The sequence below is a fragment of the Stegastes partitus genome, unplaced genomic scaffold (genome assembly GCF_000690725.1).
Source record: "Stegastes partitus isolate 25-593 unplaced genomic scaffold, Stegastes_partitus-1.0.2 Scaffold195, whole genome shotgun sequence".
Classification (NCBI taxonomy): domain Eukaryota; kingdom Metazoa; phylum Chordata; class Actinopteri; family Pomacentridae; genus Stegastes; species Stegastes partitus.
The window spans coordinates 183,479-203,250 of NW_007577926.1; the positions used below are offsets into that span (position 1 = coordinate 183,479).

The window sequence follows — 19,772 nt, forward strand, 5'->3', positions numbered from 1 at the left end:
ATGTTAATCTATGTATCCCACTGCTGCATCAACAGTTGGACACGAATAAAGTTGATTGATTGATTGATTGATAGATTGATTGATTGACTGATTGATTGAATTCCCCATTCAATGGTCCACACTTTACAAAATCCAGTTTACATGGACTCAAAGTACAAAAAGGAACCATCTGTGTTCTATAGTCCCACAATGTGAAAAACAATTGGAGTTATGAAGTTGAACTTTTAAAAGGGAGGTGGCTGGGGAGGAGGATGTTTGCCAATCTGTAGAGGCTGGTGTAGCAGCGATGCCTTAATTATAAAGCAGTGGGTGGGCTAGACGTAAGCAGTGAACAATTGGACAGAAAGGGCCTTGTGATGCCCTGACTCCATGCCTGTCTGAACTAACACATAAGCTCTATAAAACTCACATACACTGTAAAAAAAAACAAACAAACAAAAAAGAACATCTGGCAACAAGTGTACCATAAAAAAGCAAATTGAATTTGTTGCGACAGACTACTGTAATGTTAAAACAACTGTAAAAAAAAAAAAAAAAAAAACTTCAAAAATAATAGCAAATATCTGTAAAATGATGGTACTTTTTTTTTAGCTGATTCAATTATCAATTTAGGGCTGCAAGGTGGCGCAGTGGTTAGCCGGTTCGCGTCCCGGTGAGGACACCTGGGATCTTTCTGCGTGAAATTTGCATGTTCTCCCCGTGCAGCGTGGGTTCTCTCCGGGTTCTCCAGCTTCCTCCCACAGTCCAAAAACATCCATCCATCCATTATCTATACACCACTTAATCCTCACAAGGGTCGTGGGGGGGCTGGAGCCAATCCCAGCTGATTTAGGATTTGAAAACATGTTGAGATTAACTGGTGATTCTAAATTGTCCGTAGGTGTGAATGTGAGTGTGCTTGGTTGTCTGTCTCTGGGTGTAGCCCTGTGATAGACTGGTGACCTGTCCAGGGTGTCCCCTGCCTTCACCCTAAGTCAGCTGGGATGGGCTCCAGCCCCCCTGCGACCCTAGTGAGGATTAAGTGGTATATAGATAATGGATGAATGGGCGTTATGTACAATCTTAGCCAGGTGTACTGCTGTAATTGACATTACTTTCAAAAAATCTCTTTTCCATTCGATGTGAAGAGTCTTTTTTTTTTTTAAATTCTTTTCAAAAAAGCCAAATTAAACTGACCATGACTCAACACTGAAAAGCAATAAAAAGGAAAAAACTTCCAGCAGGGGTTAACACTTTCAAACCCTGACACCGCTAAATAGAAAATGAATGTAAGACTTTGTGAACTCACCGTTTTTGTTTTTCAGGTTTTCCTTGCTGCTGCTTCATACTTTAGTTGTGGTGTCAGATGCACTCTGATATCACCAGAAAATAACCCTGGAAGCTCCAACACTCAACTCTGCTATCTTTTCTAATTCACTTTCTGTGGACCAGCTCCAGGCTATATACCTGATGATATCACATTTTTTGAGTCTTCACTCTGTGGTTTCTGGCTTTGGGAGAATCATTCACAGTCACATATATTGATTTGAGTGTAAGAAATTCTTAAATACATGCCTCTCACTGGATTTATGGGCAAGCTCTCACCGAGTCTGATAAAAGGCTGTTGACCTTAACTGGCTTGTACGACAGAGAAAAAAGAAATGGTGAGAAAAGGAGCAGTCTCCTCTGTGAATTCACTTTATCTGGCCTTTCAACTGTCCCCGCAAACCCCCGCGAGAGAAAAAAAATAAAATAAAGAAACTCATAAATGTTTTGATCTCAAATGGCAAAAAGATTGCCCTGTTAAGGTCAAACCTGTTTGTGTTAGCTCTGTGAATCTGGGCAGGCTGCAGAACAATTAAAATGCGGCATGACAGTTTGGAGAAAGCAACAACAGATTCAGGAGAAAAACAGTACACTCATGAATAATTCAGTTTCAGGTGTAAGAAAGTAAAACTGCCAAGAAGGTGTTGGTACTGACAATGTTTTGAGTCAATTACCAAACACAAGTGTGAGCGTGCAGAGAAGAGGTGACAAATGCATCAGATATACAGTTTAAGAGTGTAACTGCGCAATAAACACGTCCGGGTAAACAACCATTTTTGGGGTAAAAATGGTTTGTTTTGAGTCTGCAGACACCGAGGAGAGGCTGTAATTATAATCCTGTTCCTCTTCTGAAATGAAGCGAGTAAAAAAATCAATGGCTGTCTCGATAGAGAGATGAAAATGAAGGGGTAAAAAATCAATTGTATCGATGTAATCTGTGGTAGTAAGTGTTCCTCCGCTTGTTTGTCGGAGAAGTACTGAATGAAATCTTTAAAGCTCAAGCAGCACCGAGGAAGTGAAGCCTCCATCATCACACAGGAATTCCATCAATAGATGTCATCAAGCAAACATCTAATGGAGAGGCTCATTGATAAAATGGCCGCAGTAACCAAACATCTTGACAGCGCTGTCAGCATCTCTTCAACAGCACGACGATGTACCACATGGTCTGCTGCTAATCCTGATGCATCCTGCTTCAGATGGGACACCTGATCAGATTTAACTGTTTATTTCAGAATGGCATGCATTTGTGCCTGTGCTCGATTGATGGTTTGGAACAATCTGAACGAGCGTGACACCGACAGTCCCTAAGATCACATGTTTGAATGAACACAGTGTAAACAAGCAAAACAAGAAAACCTATAGGAGCCATATCAACCAAAATCCAGTTTTTCATTATTTTAAAATACAATTATGAATCTCCTGTGTGTCTACATTCCACAAAATATGATAAATGGCTGTTTGTCTTTTTCCTTTTCTTTATTGTTAGATTACAGTCCATGTCTCTGAATGAGCTGTTCAGGTGTGCAGCCTGTTGAGACACAGACTAGGTGTGATTGGAGCCATCTTCCTGCTTCCAGCTCAGTTGGATGTAAAGCTACAGATACTAAAACAGCTGTTCAGGACCACAGCTAAAACCAGACATATTACAGGTGGAGTAGGATTAACAATCTGTGGAGTGTTTTGAGCTGAAACTTGACAGACACATTCTGGGGACAGGTGAGATTACATTGACTTGTTAAAGGGGTATGAAATGGGACTTTAAAGGAGGAGGAGGAGATGATTTGCAGATCTGTAGAAGCTGGTGAAGGAGCGATGCGTTGAGCACGGAGCAGGCAGAATGAATGAATACTGTTACAAAGCACACTAAGTGGGTGGGCCGGACTGAGGTGGTGAACGATCGGACAGGAAAGGGGCTTGAGACTAGCATGAACGTGTGCCTGCCTAGGCTAAGATAAGATAAGATAAGCCTTTATTAATCACATAGTGGGGAAATTTGCAGTGTAACAGCAGCAAAAGAGATCGTGCAAACAAACAAGAAATGTACACAAGTACTGTTGTTATTGTACAGATTCTTCCATATGTGGAAATTCAGATATTGCACAAACTCCTCTGGAGGTAGAAAATAACAATATTGCACATATCTATATATTTTTAGAAAACAACAGTTTCAGACACATTCCTCTATAAGTAGAAATACCAACATAACAAACAGATATTACCCAGATTTGATCTACAAATATAAAGCACAGATTCTTGTATATGTAAAGAAATTGATGTTGTACATGGTATTGAGTTTTTAAAATGGGCAAAATATTACTGCAAAGCTCCAGATATATACAAACGTTTACTGGAGTCAAAAAGACTTCATATAAAGATGGATGACCCCTTCATGATTTTCACTTATAGGTTACTTGAAGAGGGTTTTGAGGATCAGTGTGGTTGCTCCGGCTGTCAGCGCCTGACTCTGCCTCAGGCCAGTGTTCAAGAGTATGCAAAGGTCTGCTAGGGTCTGAGTGATGTAAATTTTGTTATCTGCCCAAGTCCATGAGAGTTCACATGGACCCCTCTGCAGACATCTGCATGCATTCCAAAATGTTTACCCTAAAGTCTTGGTTATACAGCCTTGCGGACATATTGCTGTTGTATTGCTTTCCAGTCTGCTTGAAAGATACTGTTTTATACATGTGCAGCGACTTGGGATCTATATGTTCTGTGCACACTAATGCCCTTGTAGACTAGTCGCAGTGCATACACAAATTTTGGGCTACATGTAAACCTCCACAGATGGGTTTTATTTGACTATCTTAGAGAGATGTCTAAATCTATATCACTTTGACCCTCGTGAACCAATGACTCAAAATTGACTATGGAGCCGAGTATGAGCATGCGTGGTTGTCTGTCTCTTTGTCTTAGCCTTGTGATGGAGTCTATTCAGGGTTTATCCCCACTCTCACCCTGTGTCAGCTGGGATAGGCTCCAGCCCCCTATGACCCTTTACAAGATAAACTGTGTCTAGCTAATGAATGTATAAATGGAAACATAATACAAAAACTGGCATTGCGGTGGCACATGAATTGAAGTGAAGTAGCCATGCCATTAATTATGCTCCACTGTTAGTCCTAATACAATTCAAACGTGCGAGATCTATAAAAAAATTCATTTCCAATACCCCTTCATGAACTGGTAAATTAGCTATGGAGATCGAAAATCGTTTTTGATACCAGGTTGTAAACATTTTTATTTCAGCTCCAGCGTTGGGCCTCTTTAACGCGAGGCATTAGAGGACTGTCTCTCTGAGCCTCAAGTGGCCATTCAAGGAACTGCAGTTTTTGGCACTTTGTTGTTGACTTTATTTTTGCTGCTTGGTCTGAACACCTGATAAAAAACAAATCTTAACCCAAGGTCCACTTACTAGAGTTCCTTAAAGCTTAAAAAAAAAAAAAAACTTGACCTTGAGACTTCTTTTGCCAAACTACTTTGAGTCCATAATGAATATTACTTATCAGACTCATCCTGACAGTCAACCCAGTGTGTTTCTGCCTGTGTTTGAAGATCTTTTTTTTCTGTTCTTCAACCTCTCCAGTAAATAAAGAGTCAGACAAATTCACAGTCAGCGGTGTGATTATGATCATGTGGCGCGCAGGACACAAAGCGACTCATTGCATCCTCCCCATGAATTTCTCTTCCCTGTGTCCAACTGTTGGCCCTGCATAACAAGCAATACAAAAATGGCAAACAAATAATCAAAACCGCATTAAAAACAATTCACACCTTCCTCAGACTGACACATAAATGGACCGAGTTGAACAGGTGGTCTGACTTCATCTAACACTGTGCCATCTCCTCTGCAGGGGAAATTAATGAAATGGGCTCATAAAGGCACGCGAGGCCGGAGGAGCCCGTCAGCCTGATTGTTTGTGAGAGAGGGCCCCTGTGGATGCAGTTCATGGTCACAACAACAAATGATGATTTTGCATCATGGCTTCAGAACTGAGGATAATGTGGTCTATGACATGGGAGATCAAGCTTCGCCTCGACATTGAAGACTTAGAGATAAACAGCAACATTAGCATTCACCTGGGAAATATATAAAACGTAAATACACTCATAAACACAGGCTCTAAAAAGTGTTTGCTTGGGGGATATTCTCAATCTGTACTTCAAAGTCAATTTCTTTGAAGATGACACAATTTTTTATGCCCCAGACTCCTCATCACAGAAATTCAGACGACATAAAGACTCAATACGTAGTTCTCTCCACCTCCATTTGTGACTCTGCTATTAGATCTTTAAACAGAACCCACATTAAACCTATACATACTTGGAATTGGCTTCACAGCAGACTGTCATTCAAGATTCATTTTCAACATAGTAGCTCAAAAATGACTAATTAAACCCGACTCCTTGTGTAGAACTGAAGACTGTCAGTCTCGTTCAACTGTGCAGACAACTTAAATGTCAGTGATTGATTATGGTGATGCGCAGTCTCGCTGCCCCAGCATTACTTCATCAGCCAAACCCTGTTTATCATAGTGCATTATAGTTTATCACTACAGATTCCAGACTTATCATCAGGGCCGGCCCTGACCAATTTGGTGCCCTTGGCAAGATTGTAGTTGTAGCGCCCCCTTGCATCACAGCGAATTTCACTTGTAATTTTCATACACTAACACAAAAACTGTAGGCATGTATTCAAGCTTTCATTTAAGTATAAACAACACACTAAATAAAACTGAAGAAACAAGTGACAAAAATTAAAAATACAATATAAATAATGCATTGTACAAGTATAAAAAATGTTCTATAGCTTGTTTATTTATTTTCGACTATTTACAAAACAAGGGGCTGTGGACCACTTAGGAATCTGATGTAGAGCTGCTCTCATTTTATTTTAAATCATTTCTGATAAAAAGAAAGATGTTTAGTTTTGCTGTTGAATAAAAATGTGAATGACCTGTTTGTCACTCATTGCTAGTTACTGAGTTGAACTATGAAGCTATAATGTCCCATTTTTAGATGTAGAGCTCAGAAAGTTCAAGGGTTTGTTTATTGCCAACCCACAATCACAAAAAGAGGTAAGATCAGTGCAGGTTCATTGTCAACAAGATGGCAGGAGTGCAGTATAACTTAAAGTGCTATTCAGTTCATCTGTTGAAAATTCCTGTATTTTTTTTTATATCGCAATATATATCACAGGGTTAGAAGAAATCGCAATGTCATTTTTTTTCCAATATCGTGCAGCCTTTTATTTATAGATATGTGTGTGTGTGTGTGTGTGTGTATGTGTAATTTATTATAATATGGAGAAAGCAAAAGTATAAATCATTAACTGCTTTGCGACACTCCCTGACTAACTGACATGTATTCAGGCATATATTTAACAACAAGTGCCAATGCAATTTCTCCAGCGAAGACCGTCTTCGCTAACATTAACAGCAATGTTGTCGTGCATTATTTCACCTCAGTGAAGGAGGGACATGTAGTTTTTGTTTGTTTGTTTTTTTTCATTGAAAACCATATTAAACACAAGTTATTAAAAAACACAATCGCAATTTTATTTATTTATTTTTTTTATTTTGTGCATTTGAAAATTGCCCAAAGCATCTTCTTCTGCATTACGCTATGAAAAAATAAATAAAAAATCCACATATATCTGACATGTAAACCCGGATATGGACATACCTGTGCCATACCAATATCGGCTGTAAAATCTGAACAACTTGTATCTTTCTCTCTTTTTACACAGACAAACCTAAACTCATATGTCCTTTGAGCTTGTAAAACAGCATTTGACCTTGGTGTTTCATGTCAAATTGTTTTTTGAAAAGTGACATTTATACAGAAACAATTGTGATGCACTAGATGTCACACATTATCCAGTGTTTAATCATGCTCTGAATTATTTTCCAAATCCCGAGTTAAGTGGCTTTTTAAGCTGAAATAGCAGAATAAGAGTTTAGCAGAGGGAAACTGGCTAATTGCTGCTTGTTTTCAGAGTCCTGAACTGTTTCCTCTGTCTGCGAGGCCTCACAGCTCCACAGGGAGTTTCGCCAGGTAACTCAGCAGGACCACCATATCGACTTTTCAGCATGCAACAAAAGGTTCCCATTTATCTTGATTAAGCCTGAACATCTGTACAGCCTTGGCCATCAAAGCGTCATTGAACGCCGGCCTCGGTTAGCCCGCTCAGCAGACACACATAATATGGGGTTCTACGAGGGGGAAAAGGGGATGTAAAATACTTATCTATATGACTGCAGGATTGTCTCCATACTCCTGATGGGTGTGTGGATCGATGTCATTGATTGGTCCCCGCTGCTCAGAGAGGAATTAGCGTTTCAAAAGGAACTCCAGCTACATCTACCAGAGGGTTTCTCCATCAACTGTAAGACATGTCTAAGCTGCGACCTTTGATCTCTGTGCTTTAACAAAGACAAACTGTACCAAACACCACAGAGCTTTACAGCTTGGTTGCTATGGAGACCTCTGCATTATGGAGTACTGAGCCATAAATACAGGTAGGGATAGAGGGGTGCCTTTATCCCTTTGACCCGGGATAGATAGCTCTTATTTCCCTTGGTTCAGGAAGCCAAGCCCTTTTGCCGTCTGATATGAGATGTCAGATTCTCATTTGTGAAGCAGAGTCATAACTTGCTGTAATATTGCTTTGCCTGGTTTGAAACCTCGACCGAATGCTCTCGACACAGTTTCAGGGCCGTCATCATTAGAGTTTTATTGCTTCTAAAAGGGGGGAGATGGCTCCCGAAAAGTTCTTTGAGCAACAGATGGTCATGGCAGTTTTCTCTCAGTGGATTGGACAAGAGTTTTTCTTTTTTTTCTATTTCTCTCACTTTCCTTGAGCTTTTCTGTGTGTCTACTTTTAAATCTTGTATAAAAGACTAGAATTTTTAACAAAAAAAAATCTTAATGCTACCCATCTTCTCACCTCAGGCTTATAAGTTCGGGGCAAGTGTTGATGCACACAAAAAGGGCATTTACTCTCTGAAAACCTGATGCGATCTTAGATGACATCTTGAAAATGTAATATTCGCAGCACAGGTTCAAACTATCGGCTGCCCTTCCCTTTTAATTTCTGCCACACAGCAGCCAGGTAGCGTCGATGGATGCTGCAAAATCTTCATTCTGATTTGAAAGTGGCAGCCCGCGGATTCCTCTTCATGGTACGGTATTTTTGTGCTTCACTGCACAGAGGTCACCTTTTAATCAATTACTGTCCAGACTCCTGACATCTGTGTCCTTGGTTTCTCTCTTCATGGCACTTGACTTGATGTGGGTGGTGCAGATCCTCTTGTCTGCTTTGTCTACTTTGTCTTAGTCAGTCATCGTGCTGTTTTGTCGTTAGCTGCCTTCTACCACATGCCAATCCTTCTCAACCCAATTAAAACCTAACACACATCATTTTCTGCACTTTCAACACCAGATGACTATATTTTAAATTGAAAATTTGTGGAAAGAAACATTTATTTACTTGCAGGGTAGGTTGGCTCCTTTTTTTTTTTCTTTTTTTTTTAACCCTAATGCTGTGTTTGCAGTTACGCGAAGATATAGCATAAAATCAACAGTGTACATAACGAGCAGAATGACACCTACTATCACCTTTTAAGTTGATACTTGACAGTTTTGTTACCTTATTTAAATTTCTGTTTTATAACAACCATCAGAAAACATTACCCACCTTAGAGCAATTATCCATTAATAAAGGTATATCAAAGAAAAAAGATTTACATTGACCATCAAAGAGCAAATTGGTTTCAGATAGTTGTGCACCACTGATGCACTTCTGTTTCCAGTTTGGCTCCAGTACACCCAGTTGGATTGTTTGCAGTAAAAACAAGTATTTTCCTAACATGGAAGCACCAAAAATTGCAGTTCCTTGAATGGCCACTTGAGGCTTCCTCCAAGCGCGAGTCAATCCCTATAGACCATTGTGTTAAAATGTCCAACTTGAGAGTAGAACTAAACGTGCTCACAGCCTGGTGCAAAAATAAGTTTTGGTCTCAATAGGTCATTTCCTCATTCATGACAACTGTACAGAGGCTTAATTTTTATAAAGCTCATGTATTTAAATTATATCAAGGCCTAAAGTTATGCATGATTAAGGGCGTGACCACTTTAAGGGGCAGGTGGGCGACAAGATGGTGATTCCACAACACTGAGGGTACGTATTATTATCCATACAACTATAGTACGTCACAGAAAGATTTGGTATAGCCCAATGCATAGTACGTCAAATATAATACACAAAAAATACCTGGATGTTTTCGTGACCATCCTGACCCACAATCCTCTGCGCAGTTACATCACTTGCGTCATGAGTATAAACAAGCTTGAGCCACCAAGAGCGCACAGACAGATGACAGTTCATTTCACGCTACATAGTGCAAAAGTCAAAGTTTAAGGCACGATTTTACAGTGAAGTAGTGTATCATATCCCAGTTGTATGCAAACTGCATTAAACAGTATTTGCTTTGTAAGGGCAACTGTAATACGTATTTCAAGAAAAAGTATGAGATGTGAAGCGCAGCCTGAGCTTTAAAACCACTATTTCATAGACGTCACAGAGGACACTTGCACACTGTATCCCACAGCAATAAACTTTGTCGTCCCAAAGTTACAGCCCTTTAGGTGTTCCGTTGTTTCTTTCGAAAGTATGCAAAGTATACACTTGATGACAAGCAGAGTGTCACCTTAATGCAGACAACACTGTGACCTCCACGAGAGTCTTGCAATCTGCCTGTTTTAAGCTCTCTTACAGAGCAACAACACAATTTAGGCCATACTTCTTAAACACTGTTCAGGCAGTATACATTAACAGAAGGGCCACAAGAACACTTTCACTTTTCACACCCCCCAAGTACATTGTTCTCTACACAGTCTTTTAGGTAATTTCTGCCCTAGAATGTAAGTGCACACAACAGGACTTTTAAGCTTAGTGGCAGAACGTAGATGCATGTCTTCCATATATAAAACACCTCTGACGCTCTTTGATGAGAGCTGTGTGGAATTCAACATGAAAGCCTGAACTGAAATTCAGAAGGTGCTATTTTTAGACGGAGAGTTTGCTCCGTCGACTGCAGACGTCTAAATGTGTAAAAATCAATCTGACCAACATCAAATACAGAAATAGTGAAAGTTGTCTGGTTTCCATTCAGCATCTTCAACTACACTTCTTCAGCGAAGGCTTTTCTCTGCTGTGTCTTTATTAAAAGGCTGCTGGCCCTTTCTTCGGTGGCTTTTTTCCACATCAGAACGGGACTTGTCTTTCATGACTCACCGCAGAGTCATTATTAGATAACATGTTAGAGAAATCATCAAATTATTCATTTCAAGTGTGAAAATCGCCCTTTGAGTGTATTCTTCCGGCCAGCGTGCTTCACCCACTGATACTCGCAGTAACATGCAAGGATAGGCTCCGTCATCGAAGGCAGCAGTCTGTTAATTCTGGCTGATTTCTCACCTAAAGCAGCATGTTCATGCAGACTGGCAGTGAGCTGACACCTTTAGGTCAAGTAACACTTTTACCCTTTAAGAGGCTGTTATTTCTAAAACTTGCTCTTTTGGCCAAATATAACATGCCCTCATGTGTCCCTCTTGATCATCCACACCTGCTTCCATTTGCTCACCTGCTTCTGGTTTTGCTAACAGCCAAAACAATGTAGGCTCCCCTGGTTTCCCTGCTCCTCTGCCAGACTGTCTTTCCAGGTTTCTTTCTAGTGTTAGCCTTAATGGTTTTTGACTGAGATTTGCACTCCTTTTGGCTTTTTGTCTCTCCCCTGCCTGGATTTGTTAGTTTTTTTCTGACTTATGTACGATTGCCTGGCTTCCCAGTAGAGACCGACTGCCTTTTTGAACTTTACCTCTTGTCCCGGTCTTTCTCAGCATCTCTGATCTGTGGCGAAATGCAACTTTTTCTACAACTTGCATCATAAATCATGTCTTCTTGCATCCATTCAGTATTTTTTTTGCGAAAAAATCCAATAATAAAGTAAATCACATATGGGAGAAAATGTTGACTGACATTTAGAGTTGATAGTAGCAGTGTGGACCTGGTGAGGAGGAATTGTTGCACATCGGAGGCCACAGTTCATAGCAGATATTTGAGTTTCTGTAACAACGGGTAATAAGGTTACACAAATTGTTCAAGAGGGAAATATGTTCATTTGCTTTCTTCCTTGTACTTGGTGACCCTACAAGATCTGCAAGTAAGCCTCTTTTTCAGTTTAAATGATGTCCTAGTATTTGTCCTTTACTTGAGCCAAAGATTGACAGTGTTGCAGCTGAAGGAATAAGTCTTACATGCCACAGAAGCAATACATTATTTTACTGGAATAAACAACTGTACATACCCAGATCTACTTGTGCCGCAGTAAAATTGATAAGCCTAATAAAGTAAACATTCACACATTTTCCCCTTTCTGCTTTTAGCTGCAGCAGCAGTGTTTAGCTTGTATTACTTCATTTTAAATTAATCATATCAGAATAGAATTAAAGGTTGTTTTTTCTCGTGAGAAATATGCGTCTCAACCGCCTGTTTATGTAATGTTACCAAAGAAGTAGAAAATGACCGTAGGAGTCTTTACATTATTTTTTTATCTAAGGAGATTCAAGAAAATGGCTGGTTATCAAGTGAACTATTCAGATAATGATTGTGAGTCATTTCTCTTTGATGTCCAGCCGTAGTTATTCAAACCAGAGGAGAAGCTGCATGAAATGAAAGAGGAGGCAGAGATTTTGGCACTGTGCATTATGTTCTGTTACATTTTTGCCAAAGTATGCATCTTCCAAAACTCTATAATGGAGGTAATGATTGCAAAGTAAAGGCAGCAAAATTCTCCATCAGAGCAAACCATCAGACTGGTCAGGTAGCTTTAGAAGCCTTCTCATCCCCACATGTTCCTAACAACTCAGAAATGGTGTCCAACAAGTTCCTAAACTTTGCCAAGGTGACAGTCCAACAGCAATATCAACTTCATGTCATACCTTGGATAGAATGGACACAATTATCCCCATATTAACACAATATTGTATGCCCCAACTGTTGGCCACTGATTGACAAAGTGGTCAGACAATACATCATACAAACAGGTTATATTGTGGCAACAACCCCTGCTCAGATCAATCACAACACAAGCGCAAAACTGGTAGATACATAAAAAATAGCAATTTTGTACATGTCCATTATCTGATTAAATGTGCCAAAATGTTGGCTGTAGCCTGATAAATGGGAGTATTTACCTGAGGAAAAATGTGAGGTTTTAGTCTTGTTTACACAAAATACAAAGTCAGTGAAGAAGAGTGAATAATTATTTCATCTAGACTGGACTACTGCAACTCTCTAAATGAATAAAGGTCTTAGTATCACATTCATCTCATGACTGCAACTGGTCCAGCTCGCCTTTTAACTGGTAGCCGTAAGTGACACCACATTACTCCTATTTTAGTCTCATTTCACAGATTGCCTTTTTGTTTCAGAATTGCTTTTACTATTTGTGTACAAGTCTTTAAATGGGCTAGGTCCATCGTATCCTGCAGAACACTTGGATTTCCAACTCCAAACAGGGTCAAGATCCCCTCCTGTAGTTCCAAAGTTCATTTTCTGTTGCTGCACCTAAACTTCAAAAACGCATTCCCATTACCTTTGTCTTGCATAGCCAGACCATTCTCTAATGCTGGCACAGCACCGTGCAGAACGGTCTGACTGCAGAACTAGAAAGCCTTTATTGTTACTATATAATTGTACTACGAAATTAGAAATGCTTCTCCTTCAGTGAAAGACATTTTGGGCATCCACAACAAAAAACATAAGTTGAAGTAAGAGCAACATTCACATAACAACACATGTTGCATCAATAAATACTTTTGCATCAGTAAATAGATAAATTGCACTTGTAGGAATGTTCCTATTGCACAATGAACAGGGGGTGTAATGCACGTTTTTATCATTCTGCTATAGGAGGGAAAAGCTCTGGCGTGTTTGTATTTGGATAAACCAGTTGCTATGATCTTGGTTGAGCCCAGAGTGAAGCAACGGTGTCCCCTACAGTGACTAATCTGACCCTGAAATTTGAACTTGAAATTTTCAGTCTGCTAGCTGCCGGAGAAAGCCACAGCCTTTGTCTACAGCATCATCATTGACCACTTTGACATCTTTTCTAAAGACTTGCTACTTTGACATATAATTCTTCCTGAACAGAGACTCACTTATTTAGTATTTTCTATCTTTTAGTTTATTTTTGATAGTCGGAGTGTCTACAGTCCTGTTTCTGTCCATTCTGTGATTGTGTTCTTAAAATATTATGCAACACTTTGCGGTTTTAAAATGTGCTCCGCTAGTATAAACAACCTTGACATTATCGACAGTACCTCCTGCCCAACAATCAACCTAAATTTAGCCTATCCAATTTCAGTCTGGGGAACATCTTACAACAAATCTTACGTGTGTACCCCCCCTGGCCAGTTTCAGTTTATCAGCACCATCCAAAATCTTGAACTAAAAAAAAAAAAAAACAAAGCAGTGAGCCCAGAGAACCCAGAGACTACAAACCGTCAGATCAGCAGGAGTGTGGCACACTGTGTTCTCTGCCCAATTATCAGAGTGGGAAAACAAATCTGTCAGAAATGAGACGTGGCTGAGCTATTGATCTGTTTATACAATCCACTTTTTTTTTTTTTCCCTTTCCCACAGAATCTATTAGCACTGCCTGCCTTTCTCTGTCTCTGACATGACACAGCAGGGGAGGAACAGTGCAGGCCATTGACGTCACCAAGGCCCAAGGACCGTCGGAGGCGAGCTGTAGTCACCTTTTCTCTGTCTACTGGGAGCATGCATTATGTGCATATTTTTATTCCAGCATTATGAATAAACTGGATGGCCGTGTACATCAGTACATGCAGATCTGATCACTGAAGAAAAGAAAAGCAAAGAGTGACAGCATACCTTCACTGTCCTCCCCAACAAAAAAAAAAAAGAGGTGAATGTAAAAATCCACCGAAAGCAATCTTTCACTGTCTAGAACAACATGTTTGTCAACATTAATTCATTAATTAGCTGTTTAATGTGGACAGATCTTGTTAGTGTCGTATGTCATTCGTCTGTCTGGTCCCTTTTTTGGTTGCATTTTAACTGTTCATTTAAATCTGTTAAGAGATGGTGAAACAGACCGACGGACAAAAACCAATAATTAAATGCGGCAGAACTAGAGAGGCTGTGGAGAAACAAAGTCTAGCCTGCTTTTATCGAGCTTTGGACCACGCAAGTCATAATGTTAATTTAAAAAGAAAATTAAAATTTGAATCCACTTGAATGCGTCTCAATCATTTCTATCCTTCAATACAGGAGCCAAAACACCAGCAGCAGTAATTTATTGGTACCTGGCAGCCAGCAGATGACAGACTGATGGCGCTTAGACATTGATTGTGAGGAGAATAGTTGAATTAGACCAATTTACCTTTACTTAATGTTGCTAATATCCATGCATGCCACTTTTAGGTTGCTTTAAATTTATTGCAAATGGTCAGAAAGCTTATAAAGCGACTCTGATTCGATTGAAACACATTTACAAACTACTCTGGTTGTTCTGCACTGTAGGTGAAATTTAAACTCAGATCTGCCTTTTCAATGTTATTTTTCCAGATGCAACATTACAGTGAAATGAATGCTCTGAAATAAATTAGCAGGCTTCATTTGCACTGAGTTCTCATGCAGAAGTGGTATCTGATACCTGTTTACAGAGATAAACCAGAGTCTGTGTGTTCGCTCGAAGCAAAACACACTTTGAAAAGAATACGATGTTTTGCGATTATCATCAGTTGAAACATAATAAACTGCAAAGAAAATTCAGTGTTGGCTCATCACTGGAAAGTGGACACATCTGAAAAGTAAATACTTACATTTCATCTAAATGCATTTAGCATCACAGATCACTGATATCAAGCAGAGAATCAATGGCTGGTGTTTACGTTTCAGAGAATATCGCATTTCTCTCTGCGTTGCCAAGGATGAAAGAGCCTTTATGCTACAGTTGTTTGTACGCCTCCACCTCTGGGATTATTCAACAAAAAAGCTGCAAATATGCAAAGCAGATTAATTAGTTTCCCAAGGTCACCTGCAGAGACAGAAGCTCCGCGTGTTAATAAATCAGCCGTGTATTACCTGGAATGTGATTTGTCCGCAGAGGAATAAATATCTGCACAGTTTTTATTGATATTTGCTCAGGAGTTAACGAGGCTCCAAGTGAGGCTTCATTTGGCCAGAAAGTATTTCTGGACAAAAAAGCAAGGGTCGAAGTTGTTAGAGCATCTTAGTTCTGGTGGCTTTAACTAGAAGGTGTGCACGTTGCACCTCAAAGTCCACAGTTCATTTGAATCTGCAACCAAACCAACAAACTCAGCGTGCTGACTCAAGATCAGGCTTATTACCTCTAATCCTCGGCAGCCTTCTGTGTGTTTGTATTATCAAATAGGATTAGACTGATACCTGTAGTTTGCTTTACCAATATACTGGCTCAACTTTTAACTTTTGAACACAAATGAGAAACTGCCAGTTGTGTGATGGACGCCTCTCCGTGACCACAGGTACTTGAGAAACCTGCAGCTACATTTTAATTAACGTTGCGCGTTATATTTTAATCAAACAAATTGCTGTCTTTAAGGTCTAATATACATATAACAATTTGTCCTGACCATTGAGCGGACGGTAATAGATGAAGGCAATTGAATAAATGAGGTGAGTCATCCTTTCTTGCAGAGTTACTGCCATTTAAATGAATTTCATCAATCCATCTTTTAGTGAGTGGGTATTTACTTAGTGTCAGACAGTATAAATTCTGCACAAAATAGTCACTATTTCAGTGTTTCTATTAAACTTCAACCTAGGGATGCATATAATGATTTTGTGCATCATAAATTGACCTGCTGAGCATTTCCTTCAATGATTAATTGGTTGTTTAGTCTATAAATCTTGGGAAATTGTAAAATGTGCCTATTATAATTCCCTGTTTGTCTGACAAACAGTCAAAAACGATCAATTTATTAGCATTTAAAACAGGAATGAAAAGAAAATCCTCCCAATACAGAAGCTCAAACTAAAGCATATTTGGTATTTTTTAATTTACAATGCACTTAATCTACTAAATTTCATTGACAAATACTTCAAATCCCCCTTTGATTGCATGCACCGTCATCACAAGTACAAAACCATGCCAAATGCCTACACGAGTTAATTCTTTGACTGACGTGAGTTCCACGGAGGTCTGCGGCTCCACCTCATCCTGCTGCAGGTTTACTCAACGGTGGAAAACACCCTCTGATTACTACGATCAAGTGAACGGGACACAACCCACTTAAATGGACCATTAAAGAGAATTAGACACATCATAATTGCAAAATACTGTAGCACTACATTGAATGGATAATTAATTCCTCGCATGTGGCTGCAAAATAAAAGACTTTGATCCATAAGGCACGTCAGAACGAACCAGAGCCTGAGGTAATTACCAAAACACAGAATTAACCGAATAATCCTGCTATGAAGCATTTCACTAAAACTTAATGACACAGCAAACCTGAATTCAAATCGTTTCGTGCCAAGCCGCATGACCGTAGCGCCCTCTGTTGGATTGTGCGGCTCATTGCAAGCGCTGACGGGTTTCATCATATCAGTGTTGCTCCACAGGATGGTGCATTTTAAACAGATGACAGCAGTAATCTAATGAAATCAGGCAGGAGGTTCGGTGTTTTGCCGAGTACAAGTAGCAGCCCTGAAGAGCCATTTTCAAAGCTTAGGAGCTCTCTGTAGAGTGTAATTGTGGTAAAATGTGAGCTCATGTTCGGATCAATGGCCACATACTGACACTTGTCTTTCCAAAAGAGCACACAGAGCAACAAAGACACAAATGTAATCTCGGGGCTGTTGAATGGAAGCAGGAGTGTCATATTGCAACAACATCCCTCTTGTGCTTCCCCCCTCCCCCCCTCCACTCTCCATGCAGGGAATTTAAGAAGCTGAATAACAAGGTGGTGAAAAAAAACTCCTAAATTTGACCAAAACTCTGAATGATTTGCTCTATTTTCTGAGGGTTAATTATGCTACACAGATTTTATTGATCTCATGTTCAGTGGACAAAACTACAACTTGCAGATAATTGCTCCAGGCCACTTTGGGATCAATACTGTGCCAACATATCAGGCTGTATTGGAAAGTTTCTGTATGGCTGATTGCTTGCTACATCAATCGTTCTCTAACAGAGAGCCATTTCCTCGTCTCTGCCCTGCCCTGCTTCTCTTTGTGTGGAAAGAGCGCCGGCCAATTGAGGCAGATCTTTTCCGTCTCATTGTCCTGTCCTGGAAAATGTCAGGCGTTTCAAACAAAAAGGCAACACCCGAGCTGCTTGTAGAAGTTTAGTTGAAATCCTTTTAAGAGCCCGACGGAGGCGTCTGGCTGAGTGGTTTTGGGGTCTATGGATATCCTCTGGGGACTGGATAGCAATCTCCTCGCCCTGGATGCAAGCATCAGGACAGACCGCCTGCGATGGTAGATGATGGTAAGGGGATGGTGGTCACAGGACTCTCTTGAGGAGGTGGAGATAGTACAGGAGGGTGGGTAGATGGTTGTTCAGTGCAGCGCTGCGTTTGACTGGTTTCTCCAGTCGGAAGGACGGTGGGCAGAAATTTTTTTTGGCAGTTTCCGATCAGATTTCTAGATGTTTTCAGATTTTTTAGGACATTTTCTGATCCTTAAGTGATTTTATTGCCTATTCTTGATCCATATTTTCAAGGTAGGTGTTGTTTACTCCTGTTGTCCAGTGGGAAAGGCAGGAATTTATGTCCGAGCAGGGAGAAAAAGTAATGTAGACGTGACATGTTTGGATGTCTAAGATTTGAACACTTAGAAAAGCACTGGTTTTAAGATCATTTTGTCTCGATAGTGGCTTCCTGGTAACAGTTATGTACTACAAATGTATAAATGTATCAGTGACTTTGTTGTTACTAGAAAGAGACTCATCTTCCCTTCCAGACTGATTCTTTTTCCACATGACTTCCACAGAGTCACCCAGGAGGCCATGCCGGGCAGCCCAGAGAACATCCCCCTGGGAGAGTGCACTCTCTCCCAGTCCAGGGACCAGCTGACGCCCCCGAGCCGCACAGAGAGCACCGTGTTCAGCCTGTCCCGCAGCGAGTCCGTCTGGACCACCGAGACCTCCCGCAGCAAGCGTGAAGTCTTCTGGTTCCCTATCCACCTCATGTCCACCGGAGGCAGCTTCCTGGCGTGCGGCATCATCATCAGCGGCCTCTACTTCGCCGGCCACTGCAAGAAAGTCACCAACATCCTGGGGCCAGCCCTGCTGTCCATTGGGCTGATGGTGTTTGTGGTGGGCGTGGTCCTGATCCCCATCACCAAAGAGAACAGGAAGCGGTCGAATATGAAGCGGCCCCTCAGTTACTACAGGCCTCCGGCGTTCAATCTGTGATGGCGGGGGCGCTGACATTTTGTTTGGAAGTAATTCAGAAGAAGAGGAAACTTTAAAAAGCACACTAGATTGAAGTTAATCATTTCAGCATGGGATCCTCTGTGGAACATAATTATTAAAAGACTCCGCGTGGTGACATTTATGCTTGTTTCTCTGATTTACCGGGATTGACGACACTATCTCAGTCTCAAGTGTGCATGACAACATTTGCATTAATAACCGCGGCTGCTGAAAAGAAGGTGAGCGCACAAGGACAACAATGTGCTGTATAAAAGGCAATTATTCACACATTCACACACAATTTAGCTAGGAGGATACTAGAAAGCAAAGTGTCCTCATGAATATTTATGAAAGGGGAAAGTGGACAAGGGGGATTTCCTAATGTTGTGTGGTACAGTATATGAAAAAAAAAAGAAAAATCATGAATAATTAAAAGTTGTGAGAGCTTATAATTGTCACTTCCCAGTTTACTGTGTGTAGCCACATCCGCTAAAGTCCTCATTGTGGAGCTGAGCCACTGCAAAGGATACTTTGAATCTGAATGCATTCATCCTTGAATTATGTAAAGGGTGAGAATTTGACTGGTGTGACCTGAAAGCACATTTTCATAAGATTTAAATATTGTGTGGCAGAAAATTTTAAGTAACCCCTTCAGACCCAGCTTCCATTATAATGGGCATGAAATATAAATGAGCTTTGTCCACTGACTGGACTCGCAGTGTTGATTGTATTTAGAATGGCTTTAATCGATATTTTTATATTAACAAGGAATCAGATGAGACAGAAATCGCTTGTAGTAATGAATGTATAGAGATTTATTACCCAACTCCTCAGTTGCCTGAAGCTCTCTGGAGCATTGTAGCCTCTTTCAGCTCAGTGTTTGGATGACTGATTTGGTTTACTCACTGATATTTCATTTTCCTGACAGAGGGCAGCTCCAGGCAACCGAATCCGTCCTGCGCGGCACCAAACAGA

General features: G+C 40.4%; 1 protein-coding gene across 1 annotated transcript; it reads left to right on the top strand.

Moving 5' to 3' along the window:
* The first annotated feature begins 18,012 nt into the window (after positions 1 to 18,012).
* pirt (phosphoinositide interacting regulator of transient receptor potential channels) lies at positions 18,013 to 19,246 on the top strand. The gene is made up of 2 exons (XM_008280456.1): positions 18,013 to 18,104; positions 18,374 to 19,246. Exon 2 carries the CDS (start codon positions 18,390 to 18,392, stop codon positions 18,795 to 18,797), a length of 408 nt encoding a protein of 135 aa, XP_008278678.1. The 5' UTR covers positions 18,013 to 18,104; positions 18,374 to 18,389; the 3' UTR covers positions 18,798 to 19,246.
* The last annotated feature ends 526 nt before the right edge of the window (positions 19,247 to 19,772 follow it).